The following is a 21709-nucleotide window of genomic DNA, read 5'->3' as shown; positions in this document are numbered from 1 at the left end:
AGATTTTGCTGTTTATACAAGACTGGATGATCCCTCCTCTACTCACCCAGGAAAGTGTGTCGAATCACCATGGCCTGCTGCATGCGCCATGACATCTCCCTGAAAAGAAACATACCTTACATCACAGAGGAGGGAAAACCTGAGGTGCCACTGGGTGATGATCCTGAAATGCCAAATGATGATGATAGTGGTGAAGAGGAAGGAGCTGACTTGAGACAAGACCTCATCAACAGCTTCTTTTCATGAGTGTAAGTATGTCATGGGATGTTATGATTCTGACTGTACAATAAACTCTTTGATGATGTGAGGAGTATTTTTTTAAAAAGTGTTAGGAGGCTAAAGCGCTGGAAAATTCTGGCAAAGGTTGTTTGGTGATGAAGCCTTTGACACATTCAGTAAATGTTGCTCTGTTTATGTCAGATTTGTGTCATTGCCTGCATTCTCCAGACGTTTGCTTTGTGTAGTGTATCACATGTATGGTTTCATACTTTTTGTTTTTGTGTTTGTTTATGTACCTTCACAATGGCATCTTCATTTGGACATTTCAGAATTGTGACGTTGGTGGGTATTTGATGCTGTTGAGACAAACAAAGTGGACATGCATTGTTCCTGAGGCTGTATGTCACAGACTTTGGGTGTACAAGACCTATGCCAAGACAGATTGCACAGTGATAGGATGGAAGTTAAGGAGGCTCCATTGAACTTGTTCCTTGTCATGTGGTGGCCATGATGCAATATGTGTGACACCATGTGGTCAGTACATATGTAATTGTAGGCCAAATCCATGTTAGGTTTGCTTTACATTGGCTAAACACTCTTTTTGTTTGAACTGTATGTAGCTGTTAATGTGTTTCATAATTGTAGGCCAAAGTGCCCATTGCACATCACTGACATATGTTTGTGTCATACCACCAGAAGCACTGAATTGTAATGACCCTGTAATCTGGAACTGTTGTACTGTCATCTGTCTGAATATTGCATTATGTGATGCTGGATTCCTTTTGTGAAGTAGGCAATATGGCTCCAGCTGATGACATCAATCAAATGTATGTTAGCCAGTTCTACAGGACAATGTCTGATATATCCCTTCCTCCCATGTTCTGGAGTTCTGTGCCTGTAATTTGATCACTTACACAGTACAATTCTATCATGTTTGATTTTCTATGCATCTGACACCTTGACAGTCTATGATTTTAACAATGTAATAAAACCTTTCTTAGACAAGACGCTTGTATGTGTATGTTGGTCTGGCATGGTTGTGATCCTGTGCTAAACATTGTTCACATGCAACATATCCATGCTTACACAAGTAGCTTGTTTTGTCATTGTATGGTTCACATGGTTTTACATATCTACATTGTTGAATGTGAAATTTACTACAGCCGACAATTAATTTGTGACTTGTGGATTTTTTAGTGTTAAAGGTTAAGACACACTTGGTGCAAAAACAAACATAAATAAAAAGTGAAGGAGTCAGAAATGATGAATGAAACCATAGATGTAGATGCTGAATCATATGAATTCCAAAGTCCAGATTACTCCTCCCTTCAAGAATGGAAAAGTGTCCAGAATTAGTCCACAGAGTGAATGTGTGACACACAATGGAGGACTTTAAGGCTGATGTTTTTTGCTGGCAGTGGTGGGTGTCTTGCCATTCGTACCTCCTGGATAGTTTCATGGACGTCTACGCATGCAAGGGCGGGTGGATTCAGCTGCTGCAGAGGCAGGGGTGTCTGACAATGTTTCTTTTTCTGGCAGGGCCTCCCTTCCTGTGTTTACCACAGATATAGATGGCCTTGATGTACTTGCACCGCAGAAAGGGGTAGATGGTGGCGGAAAGCCCTACTCAGGGTTCTATGAATGTCCATCAGTACACCTGTTAGAGTGCCCATGTTGCAAATATCTGTTGGTACATGTCCTTCTGCAGCTGCTTGATTTCCCAGAGTTTGGTTACTACCTGGCACATCACGCCATGGGACTCCTGATAGAACCCAAAGACTTGGCTGATGGTGTCCTGGTTGTGAGTGGCCCCAATAGCATCACTTTGCTGGCCCACAGCATCCCTCTGATGGACCCTACCCCCACGAGCCTGTGCCCTTGACCCAATATGCTGTCTACAACTGGGTCATTATCCCTCTGTATCAGGGTTGGGGATTTGAACTTCGGGATAAAGGACTGGGGGCACAAGATTGTTCTAACTGTGCCAGGTACATTGGTTGTGGGGTATGTTACTGGCTGAGATGTTGTAGCAGCTGGGGTGGGAGGTGTTACTAAGCTGACCAGATGTGCCAGGTATCACATACACGGTCACATGTCCAGGAGTGTTGTCATGCTGAGGTATTCATCCGGGGGAGTGGGTTGGGAGTCTGTTTAGTAGGCAACGTCTGCCCAGGTGCAGAGCCAGGTCGACCTGTTAAGAAATAGAGCACATTGTTATTGGTGAGAGTGTGGAATCTACATCCAAATGTTGAGTGGTGCAGTAAGTAAAGACCAAGGAAAATGTTAATATGTTCCTATTATGATATATTTCCATGGTATTGAAGTTATTGACAAGACATTTGTGGTGGTTGCAGAAACTATTAGGATTCAGCAGCTCATTAGATGTGCTGATAACTTTCATTTTGGATTAAGAAATGAACATGACATCTAACAAACAGTTAAGCCAACACAGTGGAAAAGTAGCATGTGGATTAGACCATTCCAAGGACTAGTTGTATAAGATACAGAGGAACACACAGCTTGGTTGTATATGTAGCAGGAGACATCCTGTGAGCAGTGTAAAGTCAATGGGATACCTGCCCTTTCCAATCGGCTGAACATCAAGCAAGGCAGAAATATACCTCTCAGAGTTAAGCATGATATGTAAATTGCTCAGTCCATGATGAATGGACATCACTTGTGACACAGTGTTTTTGGTCAAGTGCACAATGGCCTCTTGTTTTGAGTCACAGAAAGAGGGCCTCACGATAGTTGTAGTCATGTCACTTTCTAACTCCCAACAAGAGACAAATGGTGAACTCAATGAGGAGTGAACATCAGTTGTGATATGGGTTACAAGTGTCTTTGGGCAAGTGCACCATGGCCTCTTGTTTTGAGTTACAGAAAGAGGGTCTTATGATAGTTGTAGTCATGTCACTTTGTAACTCCGAACACTAGATAAATGGGGAAATCCATAATGAGCGAACATCAGTTGTGACATTGCTCACAAGTGTCTTTGGGCAACTGCACAATGGCCTCTTGTTTTGAATTACAGAAAGAGGGCCTCATGGCAGTGGTAGTCATGTCACTCTTTCTACTTCCCAACACTTGACAAATGTTTAATCTTGCATACCTGTTGCCACACTGCAGTTGGGTTGGACTATACACTTTCATGTTTACACATACCATGGGTCCTGGAACGATCTTTTGATATTAAAACACTTACAGACCACATTTCAACATATGGCATTCACTGGTGATTGAGTCATGTGATGTTATGTACAACAATCTACATTGGCAATCTACTGTCTCTGATAGTTTGGGTATTGCAGGTTAACAAAGTAGATGGACAACACAATGGTAAAAGCTGAGATGTGAGCATTCAGAACACTGAAGATTTGTGACAGTTTTTGTGGAGTGACTTACCAGACTCTGTTCCCCAGCCATTGCCGTGAAGACCTCAGGATGCAGGATGGCCAAGACCTTCTCCTCCCAGGAAAAGAGTTGTAATGGGGCACCGGGAGGACCCCCAGCAGTCTTCTGGGACTTCAGGTGTTGCCTGGAGGCCATGGCACCCACCCACCCCCTCGGGTAGTTTTACCTCTTCCTAATATCTTCCTAATATCCTCCTTTGGGCACAAGGTGGTACCTACAGCAGTCACTCTGTTGACTATCCTTTGTCACATTTCCTTTTACCTACATAGAGGAGTATGTTCAACTTAGTATCTTCTGGCTCGACACATAATTTCATCCACCATGACTTTCAACTCATCCTCGGAAACTGTTTTGATTTTTGAACCATGACATAACTGTAAATTAAAGTGGGTAACAGTGGCTAACTAAATTGGGGAAAACAAATTGTGTGAAAGGTGCAAAATGGAATAGGGAAAAAAAGGGCTGCCTTATGTAACAAAAATGAAAAAAAAGAAGTGTGGTCTCGGTCTTGCTGTGTTGCAGTGGAGAGGCAAAGGATCATGGTCTTGGATAGGGTGTGCCCACTTGGCCAATGGATGTCAGCTGTGTTGTTTTTAAATCCATCCAACGGGCACCCTTCTGGTGCTTTGCTGTGAGTGTACCACAACGGCGAACTGCCGTCAGCTAACCATTGCAAAGGGGCCACCACGTAAACTGTCTGCCACACCACTGCAGGGAAGCAGATTGTCAACACAGTTGGTGGTGCAATCTGCATACATCATAACACAGTGGCAGGGAGGAGACTGGCGATCCGACCCGAAACTTGAAATCGGGCCCTTTGTTTCTGACATGAAAATCATCGTCTTCTAGGGGGAAAAGTTTGCAGGAAGTCTCCAAGAAAGTCCTCTCGAAGTCAGATAGACATAGGCTTACCACTAAAGACTTAAGACTTGACAAGAAAAGCTTTGAGCAGCCAAATCAAATTTCAAACCCAGGGAAGCGTTGGCCAGATACTTTTGGTGCCTTTGCCTGGTCCAGGTTATAATGTCCAGACTTAGGACCTTAATTAATTCTTAGGAGTAAGGATACTCCATTGCAATGGCAGGGAAGTAGCCTTACCATCAAGAATGTAGTCCAATGTATATGCAGGTGGACCTTAGGATAAATCACGCAGGATACTACGTCATCTCCGCCGTGATTAATCCCCTCCGGAGTAAAGGCCATCAGAGGCTGATCTGTCATTTTACCCACCTAATTTATGTGGGCAGAATTATAGGTCAATTTTCACAGCCTATCACCATCAGGAAAACATGGCGGTAAGGGGCAGTGAAAACTGCGAAATACTTCCCTCGCCATGGGAGAGGACTCCCATGTTGAGCATTGTATTTTTGATTTTCAAAAACCCGGTTATGACGGTTCCAGCCAATGCTTTAGAAATGACCACAAGCTTGAGGGTAATTTATAAATTGGGTGGGCAGTCTCTCCACCATGGCAATGGAGTAATTTACTGTGTCCCCCTGTTGGAACAATGAACCGTCCACCAGGACTTAAATCAGGCCTGTGGCCATTTTTCAGAGCTCAGAACCCTCCAGTAGGGCAAGGCTGCAGGCTCTATTTGATGTTGTCCCATGAGGCCAGATATTGTCTCGCTGAACGCCTGCTGAAAAGGATTTGCTGCTGAGGAGAAGTTCCAACCAGAAACCTGTTTCTTTGGGCCTAGAGAAGTTGTGTCTGGGGCAGATTGGCTTGGGTGATTGGTCTCGGTCCCCTGGAAGTCAAACATTTTTAAGCCCCAATTTTTCAGAGTTGTTAGAGGTCAGACTCAGAACATCAGAAGCAGCACTTTGGAGTCAAGTCTCACTCTAGCAGAGGGCACTCCAGATCCAGTCCAGGTCACGGTGAAAATGCCTCTTGCAACTTGTTGTAACCCAGTCACAAAAGAGGTAAGCCAACTGACCTTTGAGTCCACTTCTTTGTCCTGGAAATAAGTGGGAAAAGTTCAAGCCCCTCATGTCGCCTCACAGGTTTAAAACAGCAGGTGCAGTCCTTCTGCTCTTTTACAGGTCCAGAGAGTGTTCTGAGGAGGATGCCTTGAGGTACCACATTTTTGGTTGGCACCAGCTGGTGGATGGATGTGACTCCTGGTTCCTCCCTAAACAATGAGTTAAAGGTTCCCAGGAACAACAATCCTCATGTTTGCTTTACTGTAAACAGTCCTACAGTGCATCTCACTCCCAAAATTCAAAATGGAGGAACCCTTCTCCCCTCTAGTTTTCTTTTTAGGACAGCAAGAACCTTCCACAGTGAAAACTGCATTTTGGTCCTTCTCATTGTTGACACATGGTAACATTACATGTCTACATATCCCACTTTTAAATGCATGGACCCTTCTTTGTCGGCTATAATGCCTACATAGTGGCAACTTAGTAATATTTAAAAAGGTTTATTTCCCTGTCAAAAAGGATTATTTTTGCAGGTCATACACGTTGAAACTGCAGCAGTCAGGGTACACTGGGTGGCCTGGAGTTATGGTTTCCTTACCACACTAGTGGATGGTACCAAAGGCGCTGCATTCCACAGGTGACATTTAATTTTCTATGCCATAATTATAGTTCCAACACCATATACGATGGCCTTACAGGAGAGTTAAATGTGCCAATTAGGGAGTGGCCAATTTCTACCTTTTTACGGGTCAGAACAAATTGTCTGGACACAGGGCAGCAGTGCCCCAGTGTGCAGAATCTAAAAACCAGCTGTTAAATATTTCTGCAAACAAAATGGACTAACCATTTAAAAAGTGGCATTTTCTCAGAGTAAGGATGGGTATTATACTGTAATGTTTGATATAATTCCAATTAGCCCTGGGTATAACATGCAAGGATTTCTTGTCACAGTTAAAACCAAATTTTATCTTTTTTCTTGATGGTAGGCAATTACAATGAGGAAGTAACCTGTAACACCTAAAGAGGAAGCAAGCACTCAGTTGCAGTTGATGAAATAGGTTGGAAGCCTCAAGATCACTTAAATGTTGTCTGAAGCAACTTTAAGCACAGTTAATACTACTGCCTATTTCACATATGTTAAACACTTTTGTGGTTCAAAAAATGTTCAGATAAATGTGTACGGTTTTAAAGGTAGAAGAGTTGCTGGTCTGCGGGAAGAAATGTTGTGAAAATCCAACAGACTTGTTGAATTTTTGCAAGGTTAGTAAAGTCTTGGAAGAAGGAATTCAGGCAAGCCATATATTGAAATGTTAGTGAGTAGAATGAATGACATTATCAGGACTAATTGACAACAGAAATGTATGTTTTAAAAACTTCAACATCACACATTGGGGACCCAATACCTAGACCGTACTGGAATGAAGATGGAATATGAAGTGGATAAAGAAATAGGAGATAAATCGATAAAAGCAAGCTGTCATTTTATAAGAACATTATATGACAAATATTTAGGGTCTGATTTAGAGTTTGGTGGATAGCTGATTCTGTCAGAAAAGTGATGGATATTGCATCCACCCCATTGCAAGTGCCATAGGAAATATTTGCACTTGTAATTTGGTGGTCAGGAGATCCACCCCATTTGTGACAGAGTAACCCAGCGACCAAACTTTAAATCAGGCGTTTAGGTTCACTGATTTTGAACATTGTATTTTATTCAGAACTTAAATATTCTAAGCATGTTTCTGTTAATTGCATAATATATCCAAGGTACCAATGTAGAAGGTATTAAATGGATACTGGCTGCCAAACTTCCTCAATAAAATAGAGAAAGATCTACCCCTACACCTCAGTCAAATCTGAAGGCAATATGTTCCCTTTCACATCCTGGAAGAGTATGTACTCAAGACAATGTCTAGAACAGTGATACTCATCCGGCCCTCCTAACCTTTACATGCAGCCCCTTGCTTAACAGCACTGGCCTGCTGTTTATTCTGCGCTAAGATTGCAAATATGTTGAATAAACAGGCAAGTCTTTATTTTAACGCTAATTGGAGTTAATGAAAGGATGTAACTAGGTTGTCCTGCATTTAACGTTGGGAACACTTTTATTTTCAAAGACATATTGCACCAAAAGTGTAAAAAATATGATGAGTTCTCTTCAATAATCAAAATGTGTGTTTCATTAACATGCAGAGTTATTTGTTCATCAGATTATATCAGTGCATTGAGAGGTATTTTTTTTAAGTGATAGTTTTCAAACATAAATTCAGAAACATTCATTCTTCCCGCCCACCCTGAAAACAATGCCAACAGTAAGCTAAGAGGCAAGTCAGTCATTCTGTGCACTCTTTGGGTGGCTTGAGTTCCTATTATACATGGACGACATTATAGATTATTAACTCAAACACAGAAGAGGGTTTTGTACAACACACATCCTGAAGTCATGTATTTTGAAGTTATCTTATATGCACTAATAAAGAAAAAGGAAGGCAAGTGAAATAAAACAATTGCCTAGGATCACACATTTTGGTAATGTGAGGAAGCCAGGATTAATCCCAGGTTTTCTGGTTTCACATTGTGCAGTTCACTCACTTGATGTATATGCTCCCCTTCTTCTACACCCACTATGCTGCCCCTCCACTACATCCCACCACACCTCGACCGCCACCCTACTAGCATCACCGCGGCCCTTGTTCACATCAAAAACTAAACTCTGTGGCCCCTGGGAAAACGTTTGCGAGTACCCGTAGTGTAGAGTGAATCCCCGATAATTTCCAGGTCAGGAAAAGTTTGTTGTTTATTTATGAATTCTTCCAAATGTACACGTGTGTGTGCATTCTCAAACTTATAATGCTGGCCATTCTGTGACATGGGCACTCCATATATGTTTGGTTACTACTGTGTAATTGTACATTCTTATGCCACAGAAATAGGCGTCAGTTAAACCATTTACTCCCATAAGGAATCCTTCAGTAAATTCATGGTAGTCCTAATGAAGATATTTTCAGACATAATCTCACAAAGGGAGACCAGCAAATTAGAATGATTCTTCATCACACGTCTACCATTTTGCATAAATATTATTTTTATAGAAGACCTTCAAAATGCAATAAAGCTACAACGAGTAAATGTTTTCGGGTAAGAAAAATTATTACAAATTCAAAATCGTCCTTACCTTGTAATTTTAAGTGAGTTGTTCTAGAATAATTATACTCTTTTCCATTGTACAAAAACGTAATGATGCAGGTGTAGTTCCCTGCGTGCAAATCTTTCAGATCATTAAATGTAAGTTTCAGCTCATTTTTTTGATAGAGAAGGCAGTCCTGTAAAAAAACATATTGTAACGCAGGAAAATCTCACACATATTCAGGGACTGGAATGAAATACCTATTAACAAATACTGTGCCTGACAATACCTGCTGCCTCATTAAAACTGCAATGGCCTTACTGAAAGTAACAAAACAGTTTATCGGAAAATAAATATAAGAGGTATACAGAGACTGACCATCTGTGACAGTTACAAGCAGAACTAAAATGGTGAAACCTTTACAGCTAAACCTTTCACCTCCCCCACTTTACCACGACCGAATGCAGCCACAATTTAGTGTGATGACAGCATGAGTTAATTGAAAAGAAATCTGCCAGATACTAGTGAAGTAATCGGAATACAGGCAGTAAAAAGTTGTTAAGAGTGTTTTTTTCTGGTAACCTTTGCTAATGTGTTTGGAAAACTTTGCAGCTTTGCTTAGATTGTTACATTTTTAACCTTTCCAGTTTTGCACAGTAAAATGTTTCAACGTAAAACCTGTGTTCATCAAAATGTTTGTGAAAAATAAAAACTTGCACAAAAATATTATACATAGATTTTCCAGCGTGGCCGGGTTTGATTAGATTGAAAATTATTCTGGAATGCGGTGACAATTATTTTTTTTATATGTAAAATGTAGCTTTGATCAGTCAAGAACATTCCCTGAACATTTGCAACGATCACAAAAGGAAATAAATCATTAACTTTGCAAAATGTCTACCGTAAAAAATATATATATATATTGAATGGGGATGCAGCCCGAAGTGATTACAAGTGGCTGAGTTTAATTTAAGCATACCATTCATCACTGTTGTGTATACTTATTGTGTTGCCCTAAATGGGAGGGGAATGAATAGACATGGGTCCCGTGAATGGTGTGTCACTGGACCCAAGCTGTTCCCGGCTGATGCGCCAATAACTAGGCCAAAACTGCTCCTGAGTTGCTTGTGTTCCGGACCCGGGAGGACCTGGATTGGCAGTTCGGGCTGGACTGTTGCTACTGGGTTTGGCTCAAGACTGATTTGCATATAGCTAGGTCAAAACTGAGGTGACATGGTGTGCAGAATAATCATGGAATGGGATGCAGCCCCCAGTGGTTACTAGTGGCTGAGATTAATTCAAGCATTCCATCCATCACTGTTCTGTATACTTATTGTGGTGCCCTAAGTGGGACAGGTATGCCCAGACAAGTGCCCTGTGTCACTATGTCACTATGTCACTGGAACCAAAATGTACCCAGCTGATGAGCACATAACTAGGGTGAAACTGGTCCTGGGATGCTTGTGTTCCTGTTCAGGGAGGACCTGGCTTGGCAGATTGGGCTGTACTGTTCCTTTTGGAGCAGGGTCAAGACTGATTTGCGTATAGCTGGGTTGAAACTAAGGTGGCATGGTGTGCAGAATAACGATGAATTGGGATGCGTCCCTGAGTGATTACAGTAGCTGAAATCAATTCAAGCATTCCATCCATCACTGTTTTGTGCTTCGATTGTAGGGATACGGAACTCCATACCGATCATAAGCCTGGAATGAATTCCTAACTGTTAGAAATTGAGTCTTTGGTTGACAGCCAGGTTACCCCTTGTTCAAGCAAGGACCCTCACTCTAGTCGGGGTAAAAGAGAATCACCCTCAGCTAACCCCTGCTTACCCCCTTAGTAGTATGGAATAAGCAGTAGGCTTAACTTTAGAGTGCTAGGTGTAAAGTATTTGTACCAACACACATAGTAACTTAATGAAAACACTACAAAATCACACAACACCAGTTTAGAAACATATGAAATATTTATCTAAACAAAACAAGACCAAAATGACAAAAATCCACAATACACAAGTCAAGTTATCAATTAAAAAGCAAAAAGAGTCTTTATGTAGTTTAAAACACACACTAACACTGTTAACATGAAAATGTACCTTTGGTGCATCAAAAATAACCCCGCACGGGTGAGTGTGCGTCAAAAGGGGCTTGCGATGCGTCGATTCCACTCACGAGCGGGACCTTGCGTTGTTTTTCCTTTCATCGGGTGCGTCGTTCCTTCTCTCCACAAGAGAGCGATGCGTCAATCTGGTCAGCACTCTCAGTTCCGGGCAGGCCTTTCGTTGTTTTTACATGCCCAGTGGTACTTGCGTCGGAAATCCTGCCGCACGATGATTAAAAAACCACGCAGCGCGGGTTCCGATCTCCGAGTCTCCGTCAGCGATGCTGCACGTTTTTCTCCAGCTCCATGTGTCAATTCTTCAGGTCGCATTTCCAGCGAGCGTCAATTTTCAGCCGCAGAGCCGGCGTCGTGCCGTTTCTTCTGCTGCAGATCAGAGTTGCGTCAATCTTTTCCCCGCGTGGTGCTTTGTGCGTGGATTTCTCACTCTTGGGCTGCCAGCTTCTCCTTTCAGAGTCCCAGGAACTGGATGGGCACCACAGGACAGAGTAGGAGTCTCTCCAGAGACTCCAGGTGCTGACAGAGAGAAGTCTTTGCTGTCCCGGAGACTTCAAACAACAGGAGGCAAGCTCTAAATCAAGCCTTTGGAGATTTCTTCTTAAGATGGAAGGCACACAAAGTCCAGTCTTTGCCCTCTTACTCTGGCAGAAGCAGCAACTGCAGGATAGCTCCACAAAGCACAGTCACAAGCAGGGCAGCTCTTCTTCCTCAGCTCTTGAACTCCAGGCAGAGGTTCCTCTTGTTTCCAGAAGTGTTCTAAAATCTGTGGTTTTGGGTTCCCTTCTTATACCTAATTTCTCCTTTGAAGTAGGCCTACTTCAAAGTAAAGTCTCTTTTGAATGTGAAATCCTGCCGTGCCCAGGCCCGGCCCCAGATACTCACCAGGGGGTTGGAGATTGCATTGTGTGAGGGCAGGCACAGCCCTTTCAGGTGTCAGTGACTACTCCTCCCCTCCCTTCTAGCACAGATGGCTCATCAGGAAATGCAGACTACACCCCAACATCCCTTTGTGTCACTGTCTAGTGTGAGGTGCCACCAGAACAACTGTCAAACTAACAAAGACAGGGAATCCACAAACAGGCAGAGTCACAGAAATGGTATAAGCAAGAAAATGCTCATTTTCTAAAACTGCCATTTTCAAACACACAATCTTAAAATCAACTTTACTAAAAGATGTATTTTCAAATTGTGAGCTCACACACCCCAACCTCCACATGTCCATCTACTCCCAAAGGGAATCTAAACTTTAATCAGATTTAAAGGTAGCCCCCATGTTAACCTATGAGAGGGACAGGCCTTGCAACAGAATAAAACGAATTTAGCAATATGTCACTGCCAGGACATTTAAAACACATTACTAAATATCCTACCTTAACCATACACTGCACCCTGCCCTTGGGGTTACCTAGGGCCTACCTTAGGGGTGCCTTACATGTAAGAAAAGGGAAGGTTTAGGCCTGGCAAGTGGGTACACTTGCCAAGTCAAATTTACAGTTGAAACTGCACACACAGACACTACAATGGCAGGTCTGAGACATGATTACAGAGTTACTTATGTGGGTGGCACAACCAGTGCTTCAGGCCCACTATTAGCATTTGATGTACAGGCCCTGGCACCACTAGTGCACTTTACTAGGGACTTACTTGTGAATCAATTATGCCACTCATGGATAAGCTAATTACATACACATTTTGTAAAGGAGCACTTGCACTTTAGCACTGGTTAGCAGTGGTAAGGTGCCCAGAGTGACAAAAACAGTAAAATCAGAGTCCAGCACACATCAGCAACCTGGGGAACAGAGGCAAAGAGTTAAGGGAGACCACTCCAAGGATGAAAAGTCTAACACTAACAAGTGCAATCATTCCATCTGTAGTAAACATGTGACAGAACCAAAACATTTCAGGACTTAGCCTCAAAAATCATTCCAGAAGATTCATTCCACTCCTGGGCTAGCCTCTACATGTCCTTGTAACATAATCCATCTTGCGTCCCTGATACTATGCATCTCTTTCCCCTCTTTACCACTTTTACAGCTAGATGCCGAAGTACAGAAGGAGATGTCATCACCTTCTCCCACTTAGAAATGGCAAGCATGCCCAATGCTCTGTCTGTTGGTAGCTGTCCCTCAGAATCCTCTACCTTGAAATCTGTTGAGATGGCTTGCACCATACGTTCAAGGGGGACAAGAGAGATGTTGGTGCTAGTGGACAGGAGGCACTGCCACAGGACCACCACACCAGCACCCCACCCCCTGCAGAGGGAGAACCACCCCGCAAACGGTCCCTGAGATCCAGGAAAAAGACAGAGAACGATGCCAAGACCCCTGCCAAGAAATGAGACCACCATGAATGTCATCCTTCTGTCCCACTTTGTCACCCTGTCCACCCTTAAACTGCCCCCTCTCCACTTCCTATGCCCACTTGGGCAATGCACCTGTGAGACTAATACACTGGACTCTGCCATGGACATTCCTCCACCATCACCCCTCACCATTTTACAACCCCCTCCAATATTTTGCACTTAAATAAACACCCTTGAAGCACAAAACAATCTGCAGTCACTCTGTGATTTTGGAATAGTGTATTAGCAATTACTGTGGCAAAAAGCTCTTTCAATTGTAACGTCAACATACCTATGACACACAGCTCTAGTCCATGAGGAATCAAATCAGATGTCACACAGTGGGACCCAGATCTGTGAAATCGTAAGGGAAAGTGACAACTCAGTGACCATACACTGGGTGAAAACGACAGTAGAGAGGTAGTAGTGTTAAAGTACATGTAGTAGGCAGGTTTGTATTCTTACATGTGTCTCACTGGAAATATTGCAGGATCACCGAGTCCCTGTTGTCCATGTCCTCTTCTTCTGCTTCCTCGTCTTCACTGTCCACAGCCTCCACAGCTGCAACAGGACCATCCTCCTGCAGAAAAGGCACCTGTCCTCGCAAAGCTAAGTTGTGAAGCATACAGCAGGCCACGATGATCTGACACACCTTCTTTGGTGAGTAGAATAGGGATCCACCTGTCATATGGAGGCACCTGAACCTGGCCTTCAGGAGGCCGAAGGTCCGCTCGATTATCCGCTGTGTTGGCCCATGGGCCTCATTTTAGCGTTCCTCTGCCCTTGTCCTGGGATTCCTCACTGGGGTCAGTAGCCATGACAGGTTGGGGTAACCAGAGTCACCTGCAAATGGAGAGGGACAACTAACCTGTAGGGATAACCCCAGACCCAGACAACCATTCCCGCTGTCTTGCTTCCAGGTGCTCACCTAATAGCCACACATTGTGCCTCTGGAGTTGACCCATCACATAAGGGATGCTGCTATTCAGCAGGATGTAGGTATGCACCGCCGCGGACGTGACCGCCATTTTCTATCTGTTCAATCACTCGATACCTGATCTTCGACAGCTGGGGATGGCCTCCCATCGTGGGAGGGGTGCCCGTCGCACCGTGACCCCCCTGATGTTCAGGATCCAGGCGGTGGCATACCCGGAGTTGGATGGGCGCTTGAGGGCATCACAGCAGCCACAAGGGGGTGAGTACACTCTCATCGTGCTGATTTAGCGTGCAGTGGAGGGGTCTGGGTGGGGGAGGTGGGCTGTGGGTTTCCCTAGGCAAGGGCGAGTTTAGTAGGTAAAGTCCCTCCGTAAGGCAGGCCATGTGGCACCCCACCCCACCTCTGTAGAGTGCCAAGTACACCTAGTCAGGCCCCTGTGTCATCCATGTGTGCAGATGTCGTCCATAGCCTAGTAGGCCATTTCCCAGGGATTGAGCAGTGGAGCCCAAGAGCGCGGTGTAGTGCAGGGGGCTTCTCTGTCTGTCGTGTCTGCCAACGGTAGCGGTAATGCATGCACTGAACATGTCTTTCTTCTATCGACCTCCCCTTTTTGTGGTCTCCCTGATCTTGTGTGCATTAGCATCATCAGGCAGAGGAGCAGTGGCACCAGAGCACGAGGGAGCTGCATCCCACATGGCCATGGAGGGTGACAATACAGACTCAGAGTTCACCAGTGGGACAGAGGGCGAGGGGAGCTCCACGGTGGGGACAGGAGCTGACATCAGCCTTTGCCCCGTGCCCGCATACCCAGGAAGGTGGGCATCACCTTTGCCCCAGGCACCTCAGCCCCTGCCCCTGTCACCCCTGCTGCCCTCAGTGAGGAGGCCATTGACCTCCTCAGGTCCCTCACTGGTGGGCAGTCTACCATTTTGAATGCCATCCAGGGTGTTGAAAGGCAGTTGCAACAAACAAATGCATTCCTGGAGGGCATTCATTCTGGTCAGGCGGCCCTTCAGAGAGCTTTTCAGACTCTGGCCTCAGCACTGATGGCAGCCATTGTCCCTGTCTCTAGCCTCCCCCCTCCAACTTCCTCCACCCAGACCAATCCCCTGTACCCCAGCCTATCCCAAGAACAACTTCAGACCAGCATGCACACACATCAACACACAAGGGAAGCTCTGGCAAACATAAGCACCACACACCCCACAGGTACTCACGCAAGCATCACACACATGCAGACACACCAACATCCACTGCCTCCACTGTGTCCCCCACCTCCTCGCCTCCCTCCTCCCTCCCAGTCTTGTCTACACTCACACCTGCATGCACTACATCTACAGCAACTACTGCCATCACCAGCACACCCACCACCACACCCCGCTCACATGCAGTCACCACCCCCACTACCATTCACACGTCCTGTGTCCTCTCCCAGTGTGTCTGTTACGCCACCTCCCAAGATACACAAATGCAGGCACACACCCACCCAACAGCCATCCACCTCACGACAGCCTCCAGCGCATGCACCTTCACCCAAAGTCACCAAACGAACACCCCCTGCAACCACAACCTCTTCCTTCACTCCCAAACCCCCTCCAGCTACCCGTCCCAGTGTCTCCCAAAAACTTTTCCTGTCCAACCTTGACCTCTTTCCCACACCTCCCCCACTCTGTCAGTCTCCTAGGGCCCGACTCTCCAGGTCCCAACCTAGCACCTCAGCCACAACATCTCCGGGACCAGTGGTGCCTGTAGTCACCGGAATCTTGAGTGCACCGGCCACCAGGGCAGCCAGTGTGGCACGGAGCCACAGCACGGACAGTCCCCCACCTGTCAAGCATCAGAAGTTGGCCAGCGCCCGGCGGGAGAGGGGGAAGATTCCAGCCACCAAATCCGCTCCCAGGGGTCCCTGTGGGAGTGTGGAGTCAGCTGCGACACCTTCCAAGGTGGGGAAGGGGCACAAGAAACCCAGAAAGTCTGGGAAGAGCAGCACGGTGGAGGAGACCGCCATCATCCCCGCTGCCCAGGAGGCCACCACCATCATCCCCGCTGCCCAGGAGGCCAACGCCATCATCCCCGCTGCCCAGGAGGCCACCACCATCATCCCCACTGCTCAGGCGGCCACCGCCATCATCCCCGCTGGGACAGAGAGGACCACCAGCACAAGCCCCGCTGGGACAGAGAGGACCGGCAGCAGCTGAGTCACTGCAAAGGAGCCCGCCGCCTCAAGCACCGCTGAACAGGTCACCGCCGCTACAAGCACCGCTGAACAGGTCACCGCCGTGACAAGCACCACTGAACAGGGCACCGCCGCTCCAAGCACTGCTGAACAGGGCACCGCCACTCCAAGCACCGCTGAACAAGGCACCGCCGCTCCAAGCACCGCTGAACAGGGCACCGCCTCCACACCGCCGCTACAAGCACCGCTGCCACAAGCACCGCTGGCCCATGAGCGCCAAGGGCACTGACGCTACTGAGTCCGTCATGAGCAGGATGAAGCACTCTGGGCACAGAGCCCCCTCCAGAACCATTGGAGACTCTCATCCACTACCTCTGTCCTTAGCAGGATGAAGCACTCTGAGCCCCATGCCCCCTCCAGAACCAGTGGAGAGATACATCCACTACCTCTGTCCTTAGCAGGATGAAGCACTCGGGCACCATGCCCCCTCCAGAACCAGTGGAGAAAGGCATCCACTTGAGAGACTGTGGCTTTGCACTCCCCAGGATGGAACAGTGGGCAAAAAACCCACTGTAGAGACTTGAGAGACTGTGGCTTTGCACTCCCCAGGATTGAACAGTGGGCATGTGGCCCCCTTGTGCATTTGGCGTCGTGCACTCAACCGGCTGAGGTGCCTCCCCTTTCCCTCCCCCTGAGGTGCCTGTTTTCTTGCTCTCTGATGCCCCTGCAGTGTTCTCTCCGTCATGGTCGGGGATCTTGTGTGGGCCTCGCCCATACCATGTGGGCCAAGTGTTCCACGGACTTCAGTGGAGCACTACCTGGACTACTAAGCTTGGTGTATATTTTGTTTATGGTGTATATATATATATTTTTGCGTACTTGATTTTAATATATTACAATGGTTACACTCATTTCCTTTTGTCTTTGCATTCTTCCGGGGGGTTAGGGGGGTGTAACTATACTGTATAAATATGTATTAGTGTGTGTGTTGGAGTGGGTGAGGGTGGGGGTGTTGCGTATTGCGTGTGTGTGTCCCTGTTTTTTCCCTCTCCCCTTCCCTGTGTCATAGGTGCAGTACTCACCGCGGTCTTTGCCGCCGGTGTTCGTGCTCCTAGTAGAGGAGCAAGAAGATGAGGGCTGGCAGGATGTGCAGCTCTGGTTCCATGGCGTCCGGATTCCTCATGGGGTGTGTAGAGGTGAGTGTTTTCCCTTCAAATTTTTGTTTGCGCTGAGTTTTTGTTCGCGGTGAATCCGCCCCGGAAAAGGTGGCAGATTGGTGAGTTGTGATACTTTGGGTGGTACTTTGTCTTCCGCCTGTCTATTGGTGGTGACCGCCAAGCTGTTTGACTGTACCGCCATGGCAGTCGGAGTGTTAAAGTGGCTGTCTTTGTTGGCGGTTTCCTCCACGGTCATAATTCCTATGTATTTACTGCCGGCCTGTTGGCGATCTTACCGCCGCTTTAACACCGTCCGCCAGGGTTGTAATGACCACCATTGCGCCTAACTAATGTTGAATATAGTATCAAGTGGATGTTGACACAATTTCTTGCACTATTAAGTACTGTCACCTCCTTAATTATAGTGTAATATAATGAGAATAATTGATGACTTCACACATTTCTTGGTGAGTATAGGAAGGACACACGGATGCTCGGTGACTGTAAAAATGTTGGTTTATTCGAGACAGACCTGGACCCACAAAATTAAACACAAAGGTCTGCTCTTTTTTCTTGATGAAGGCTACAACAGCAAAACCTCCCATGAACCCTCTGATACATAAAACTACTAAGTTCTTCACAACCCAATGCATAAATAATCATTCTACCTTTCAGACTGAAAAGCCTTTCTCTTCAACTAAATGCAGCCTTCACACCACTTGAACTAATACTCTCAGGTCCTAGCATTCTCTTCCAACTTAAAAATGTAACTAAATCTATTCTAAAATTTGTATAGCTACCTTTTCTTAACCCTAGAGCTGTAGCTAGATTACTACATTTCCTCAGGCTTTTTTTCTAAACCATTATGCATGTGACCACTGTGGCTTGCACATTTGTGGAGAGGTGATTTCCCCCATGTTCCCAGTCCACCCATTGTACCTCATCTGCAGAGGGTATTTCCATCCTTTTTTCCCGGGCTCCATTGGAGAAAAGTGCACAGGACACATACACTGGTTATTTCTAAAACAGTTGGTTATTAGAGGCCTTTAGGTTTAAGTGGATGTAGTTTGGTCTAACCTTCCTCAAGCTCCTTTAAACTCTCCCTAATATGTGCGCTGTGCTCCTGCTGCCCTTACATTTTTTCAGTTCTTCAGTCTGCCCACTGACCCCTTCGACGAAGACTATAATCCAGGATCCCACTCTCCTTTCCCATTATGGCAAATTAAAAATGCAACTAGACCAAATTTCAACTTTGAACAGCTACATTCCATGTTTTTCTATCCACCCAGAATTAACTCTCTGTGGTTATCTAAATGTCTGTTATTCACCATAAATTTCCTTTTCTATGCATACTATTTTGCCTGAAAACATTGATGTGTTTCAATACACTGACAATGTCAGCACATCATCTCTAATTCCTCTAAAAACGGTTCCTCTGCGGTGTGCTGTAGTGTTGTGTGCACAATACTGACACAGCAGACACACTTCTGCTACGCAACCTCCCTAACTGCATCACATTGCAAGGACAGTTTATATGTCCATATGACTGCTGAATTATTTTTACTTAGGGTTTCTTACTCTTTCCTATTTCGCTCAACCATTTTCTTAACGTGGTCAGCTTGTTCTCTGAGAAACCTGGTATTCTTTCTAAATCAAGATAAATTCTGACAAAATATAAAGTAGGAAACCAGTTCCTCTGTCTTTGCAGGTGCTATTGTTAGGCCTTATTCCTCTGCCAGTTGTTCAAAACTTTCCAAAAAATCTATACTTTGCCTTTTCTATCCTAAATGTCTTGACACAGCAAGGCATCTAGATAGTGGAGTGTCAGAAAACAGGCTTTTTGCAGGTTTCCCCCAACGTTTTGCCGCATTTTGGACTAGTATCCCTAGTTTTCACCTTAGAGAATGTACTGAGACTTGATCAGACCTCAGTGACAGTGTTATTTCCTTTTCAAAATGGTATGTTTCATTGTGTGTCCCCAAAAGGCATGTGCCTACCAGGTATGATATGCCCATAGTGCTCAAAGGGCTTAAGCACCCCCACAGCCCCAATGTGTCTCAGCCTGGGCTGATGTGGCTATCAGGACACAGACACCATTCTTAAGCCACTGAGGGCTCGACTGGGCAGGGACTGGCATCTTATCTCAGCCTCCTGAGAATGTCATAGGTCTTTAAAAGACATTTGCATGCCTTTTTGAACAGGTTAAGGAGGAATTGTTTTGTTTACTGGTTCCAATACCCCCGGGCCCCGCTCAGCCTATTCCTTACAATTGCATTTTACTTTTATTGCCACAGTGGGATAATGTATTTCTTGAAAAGGCATATCAGGAGTAAGGTTTTCACCTTTCATAGAGATACATATTGGCCACTTGTTGTTGGTTAAAGAGTCCACAAAGTCCCGAAAACGATCCTAAATACAGCTGTAAACTAAATTGCACGTATTCATTTGTAATCTTACTTTTCTGCCTTTGTTTACTTTACATGGAGCATTCTAACAGCAGCTCTAGAACGCATTTAAAAATACTTTCTATTTATACTTGCTGTTTGAATCATGTACAGATAAAGGCTACAAATTCCACCTTTATATAATTCTGCTTATTTTTTTACCATTGAGACATCAAAATACCAGTGGTGCCAATAGAAATCTGGTCAGCTGGCAGCTCTAATCACTAGACTGATATTTTGTTGCAGGGCCAGCAAATTATGTATTTCCTTCATCCTTGATTGATGGCATAATAGCAATAGTTTAACTTATATCAGAAACCCCACTCGTCAATAATCAATAACATGCTGAGTTACTTTAAGTGTCTAGGAATACATCCTGCATTCCGACAACTCACTCCTCATTCTTACCACTCACCCTTCACTTTTACGCTCATCCTGCACTCACAGTGATATCACTGCTCACCATGTACATACGCTATTATCCTGTACTCATTCCGTTCATTCTTCTCTTACCCTATTCGCACACAAGTACACTGCTCACCCTGCACTCACAGTGACCACACTGCCATTTGCTGTGAACTCCGTTCCAACTTCACTTACCCTGTGGTCACGTTAGCACACCACTCACCCTGCACTCACAGCAATTACCATGCAGTCACGCTGTTCACCCTGCACTCACCCTGCAGTCAAACAAACTCACAGCAATTACACTGCACTCACATCTCTTACCATGCAGTCACGCTGTTCACCCTGCACTCACCCTGCAGTCAAACAAACTGCTCACCCTGCACTGATGTAACACTTCACACACCTTCCATTCTCACTGCTCTCCTTGTAATCTCACTCAAACAATCACTTCACTCACCATGCATTAATTCCTTCCACTCTGCACTTTTGCCTGCACCCAAACTCATGTGATCACATCACTCACCCTACAGTCACTCCTCTCATCCTACTCTCACATTGGCTCATCACTCATATAGGTACTGCCGTCACTCACACAGCTCACCCTTCACTCACATAGGCACACCACTCACGCTCACGCTGCACTCACATCACACAAACAAGCACATCACTCACCCTGCATCCCCTCCTCTGACTCTGCACTCACACAGACACACCTCTCAGCCCGCACTCACACTGGCACTCTGTTCACCCTGACTTCATACAGGCACAATAGTCTGCCAGAACTCACAGAGGCACACCACTGACCATGCACTTACCAGTCACTCTCACAGCTCACCCTTCAGTCTTGCTGCTCACCTGGCAATCACACAGAGGCACACCAATCACCCTACATTTACACAGCTCACACTACTCACATGGCCCCTCCTCTCACATTACATTCATGCTCAACTCTTTTCTTCTGGAGAATAATCCAGGACCAGCTAGCAGGAAACCTGACTGGAGCCAGGAATGCCATGAGACCTGATGCCTGCCTTGCTTCAGAGTAACCTGCCCTATGTCCTGGAAAGCTCACCTGGAGCCTGAAGAGTAGACAGTGGGCAAAAGACCGCAACATGAGCCAAGAGGTCCAAGTGGGTAGAGCTGATGACGGGCCTCAAGGACACAAAAACAGACCTACGAAAAGAATTCACAGTAAAAGGGCCCTCCAACCCCGATACATGAAGTGGCAGTACCTAACGACATCCTGTGACCTTGGCAGCAGAGTCGAAAGTCTCCCCACTAGCCCTTGTTGTGTACCTGGCACACCTGCATTCCTTCCAACCCTCCAAATAATGTTAGACCCCTTGGCTTCCTGCTCCATTGCTTCGTCACAATTCCAGCAGTGCTGTTCAGTTTGGTAGAAAGCAAATCATAAAAACAACCACATGCCCTCACCTTTAGCCTTGTGAC

General features: G+C 45.6%; 1 protein-coding gene across 1 annotated transcript in view; it reads right to left on the bottom strand.

The window, feature by feature from the left end:
- The window catches only part of LOC138249531 (interleukin-1 receptor type 2-like), a 204600-nt gene that overhangs the window by 40883 nt on the left and 142008 nt on the right, over nucleotides 1–21709 (bottom strand). Inside the window, exon 3 of the mRNA XM_069203481.1 lies at nucleotides 8731–8878. Within this exon, the coding sequence (XP_069059582.1) occupies nucleotides 8731–8878 (148 nt within the window). The remainder of the gene's footprint in view (nucleotides 1–8730; nucleotides 8879–21709) is intronic.

The sequence above is a fragment of the Pleurodeles waltl genome, chromosome 8, assembly GCF_031143425.1.
Source record: "Pleurodeles waltl isolate 20211129_DDA chromosome 8, aPleWal1.hap1.20221129, whole genome shotgun sequence".
NCBI lineage: Eukaryota > Metazoa > Chordata > Amphibia > Caudata > Salamandridae > Pleurodeles > Pleurodeles waltl.
The sequence above is the reverse complement of the archived record's forward strand: the minus strand, read 5'-3'. Positions and strand labels throughout refer to the sequence as shown.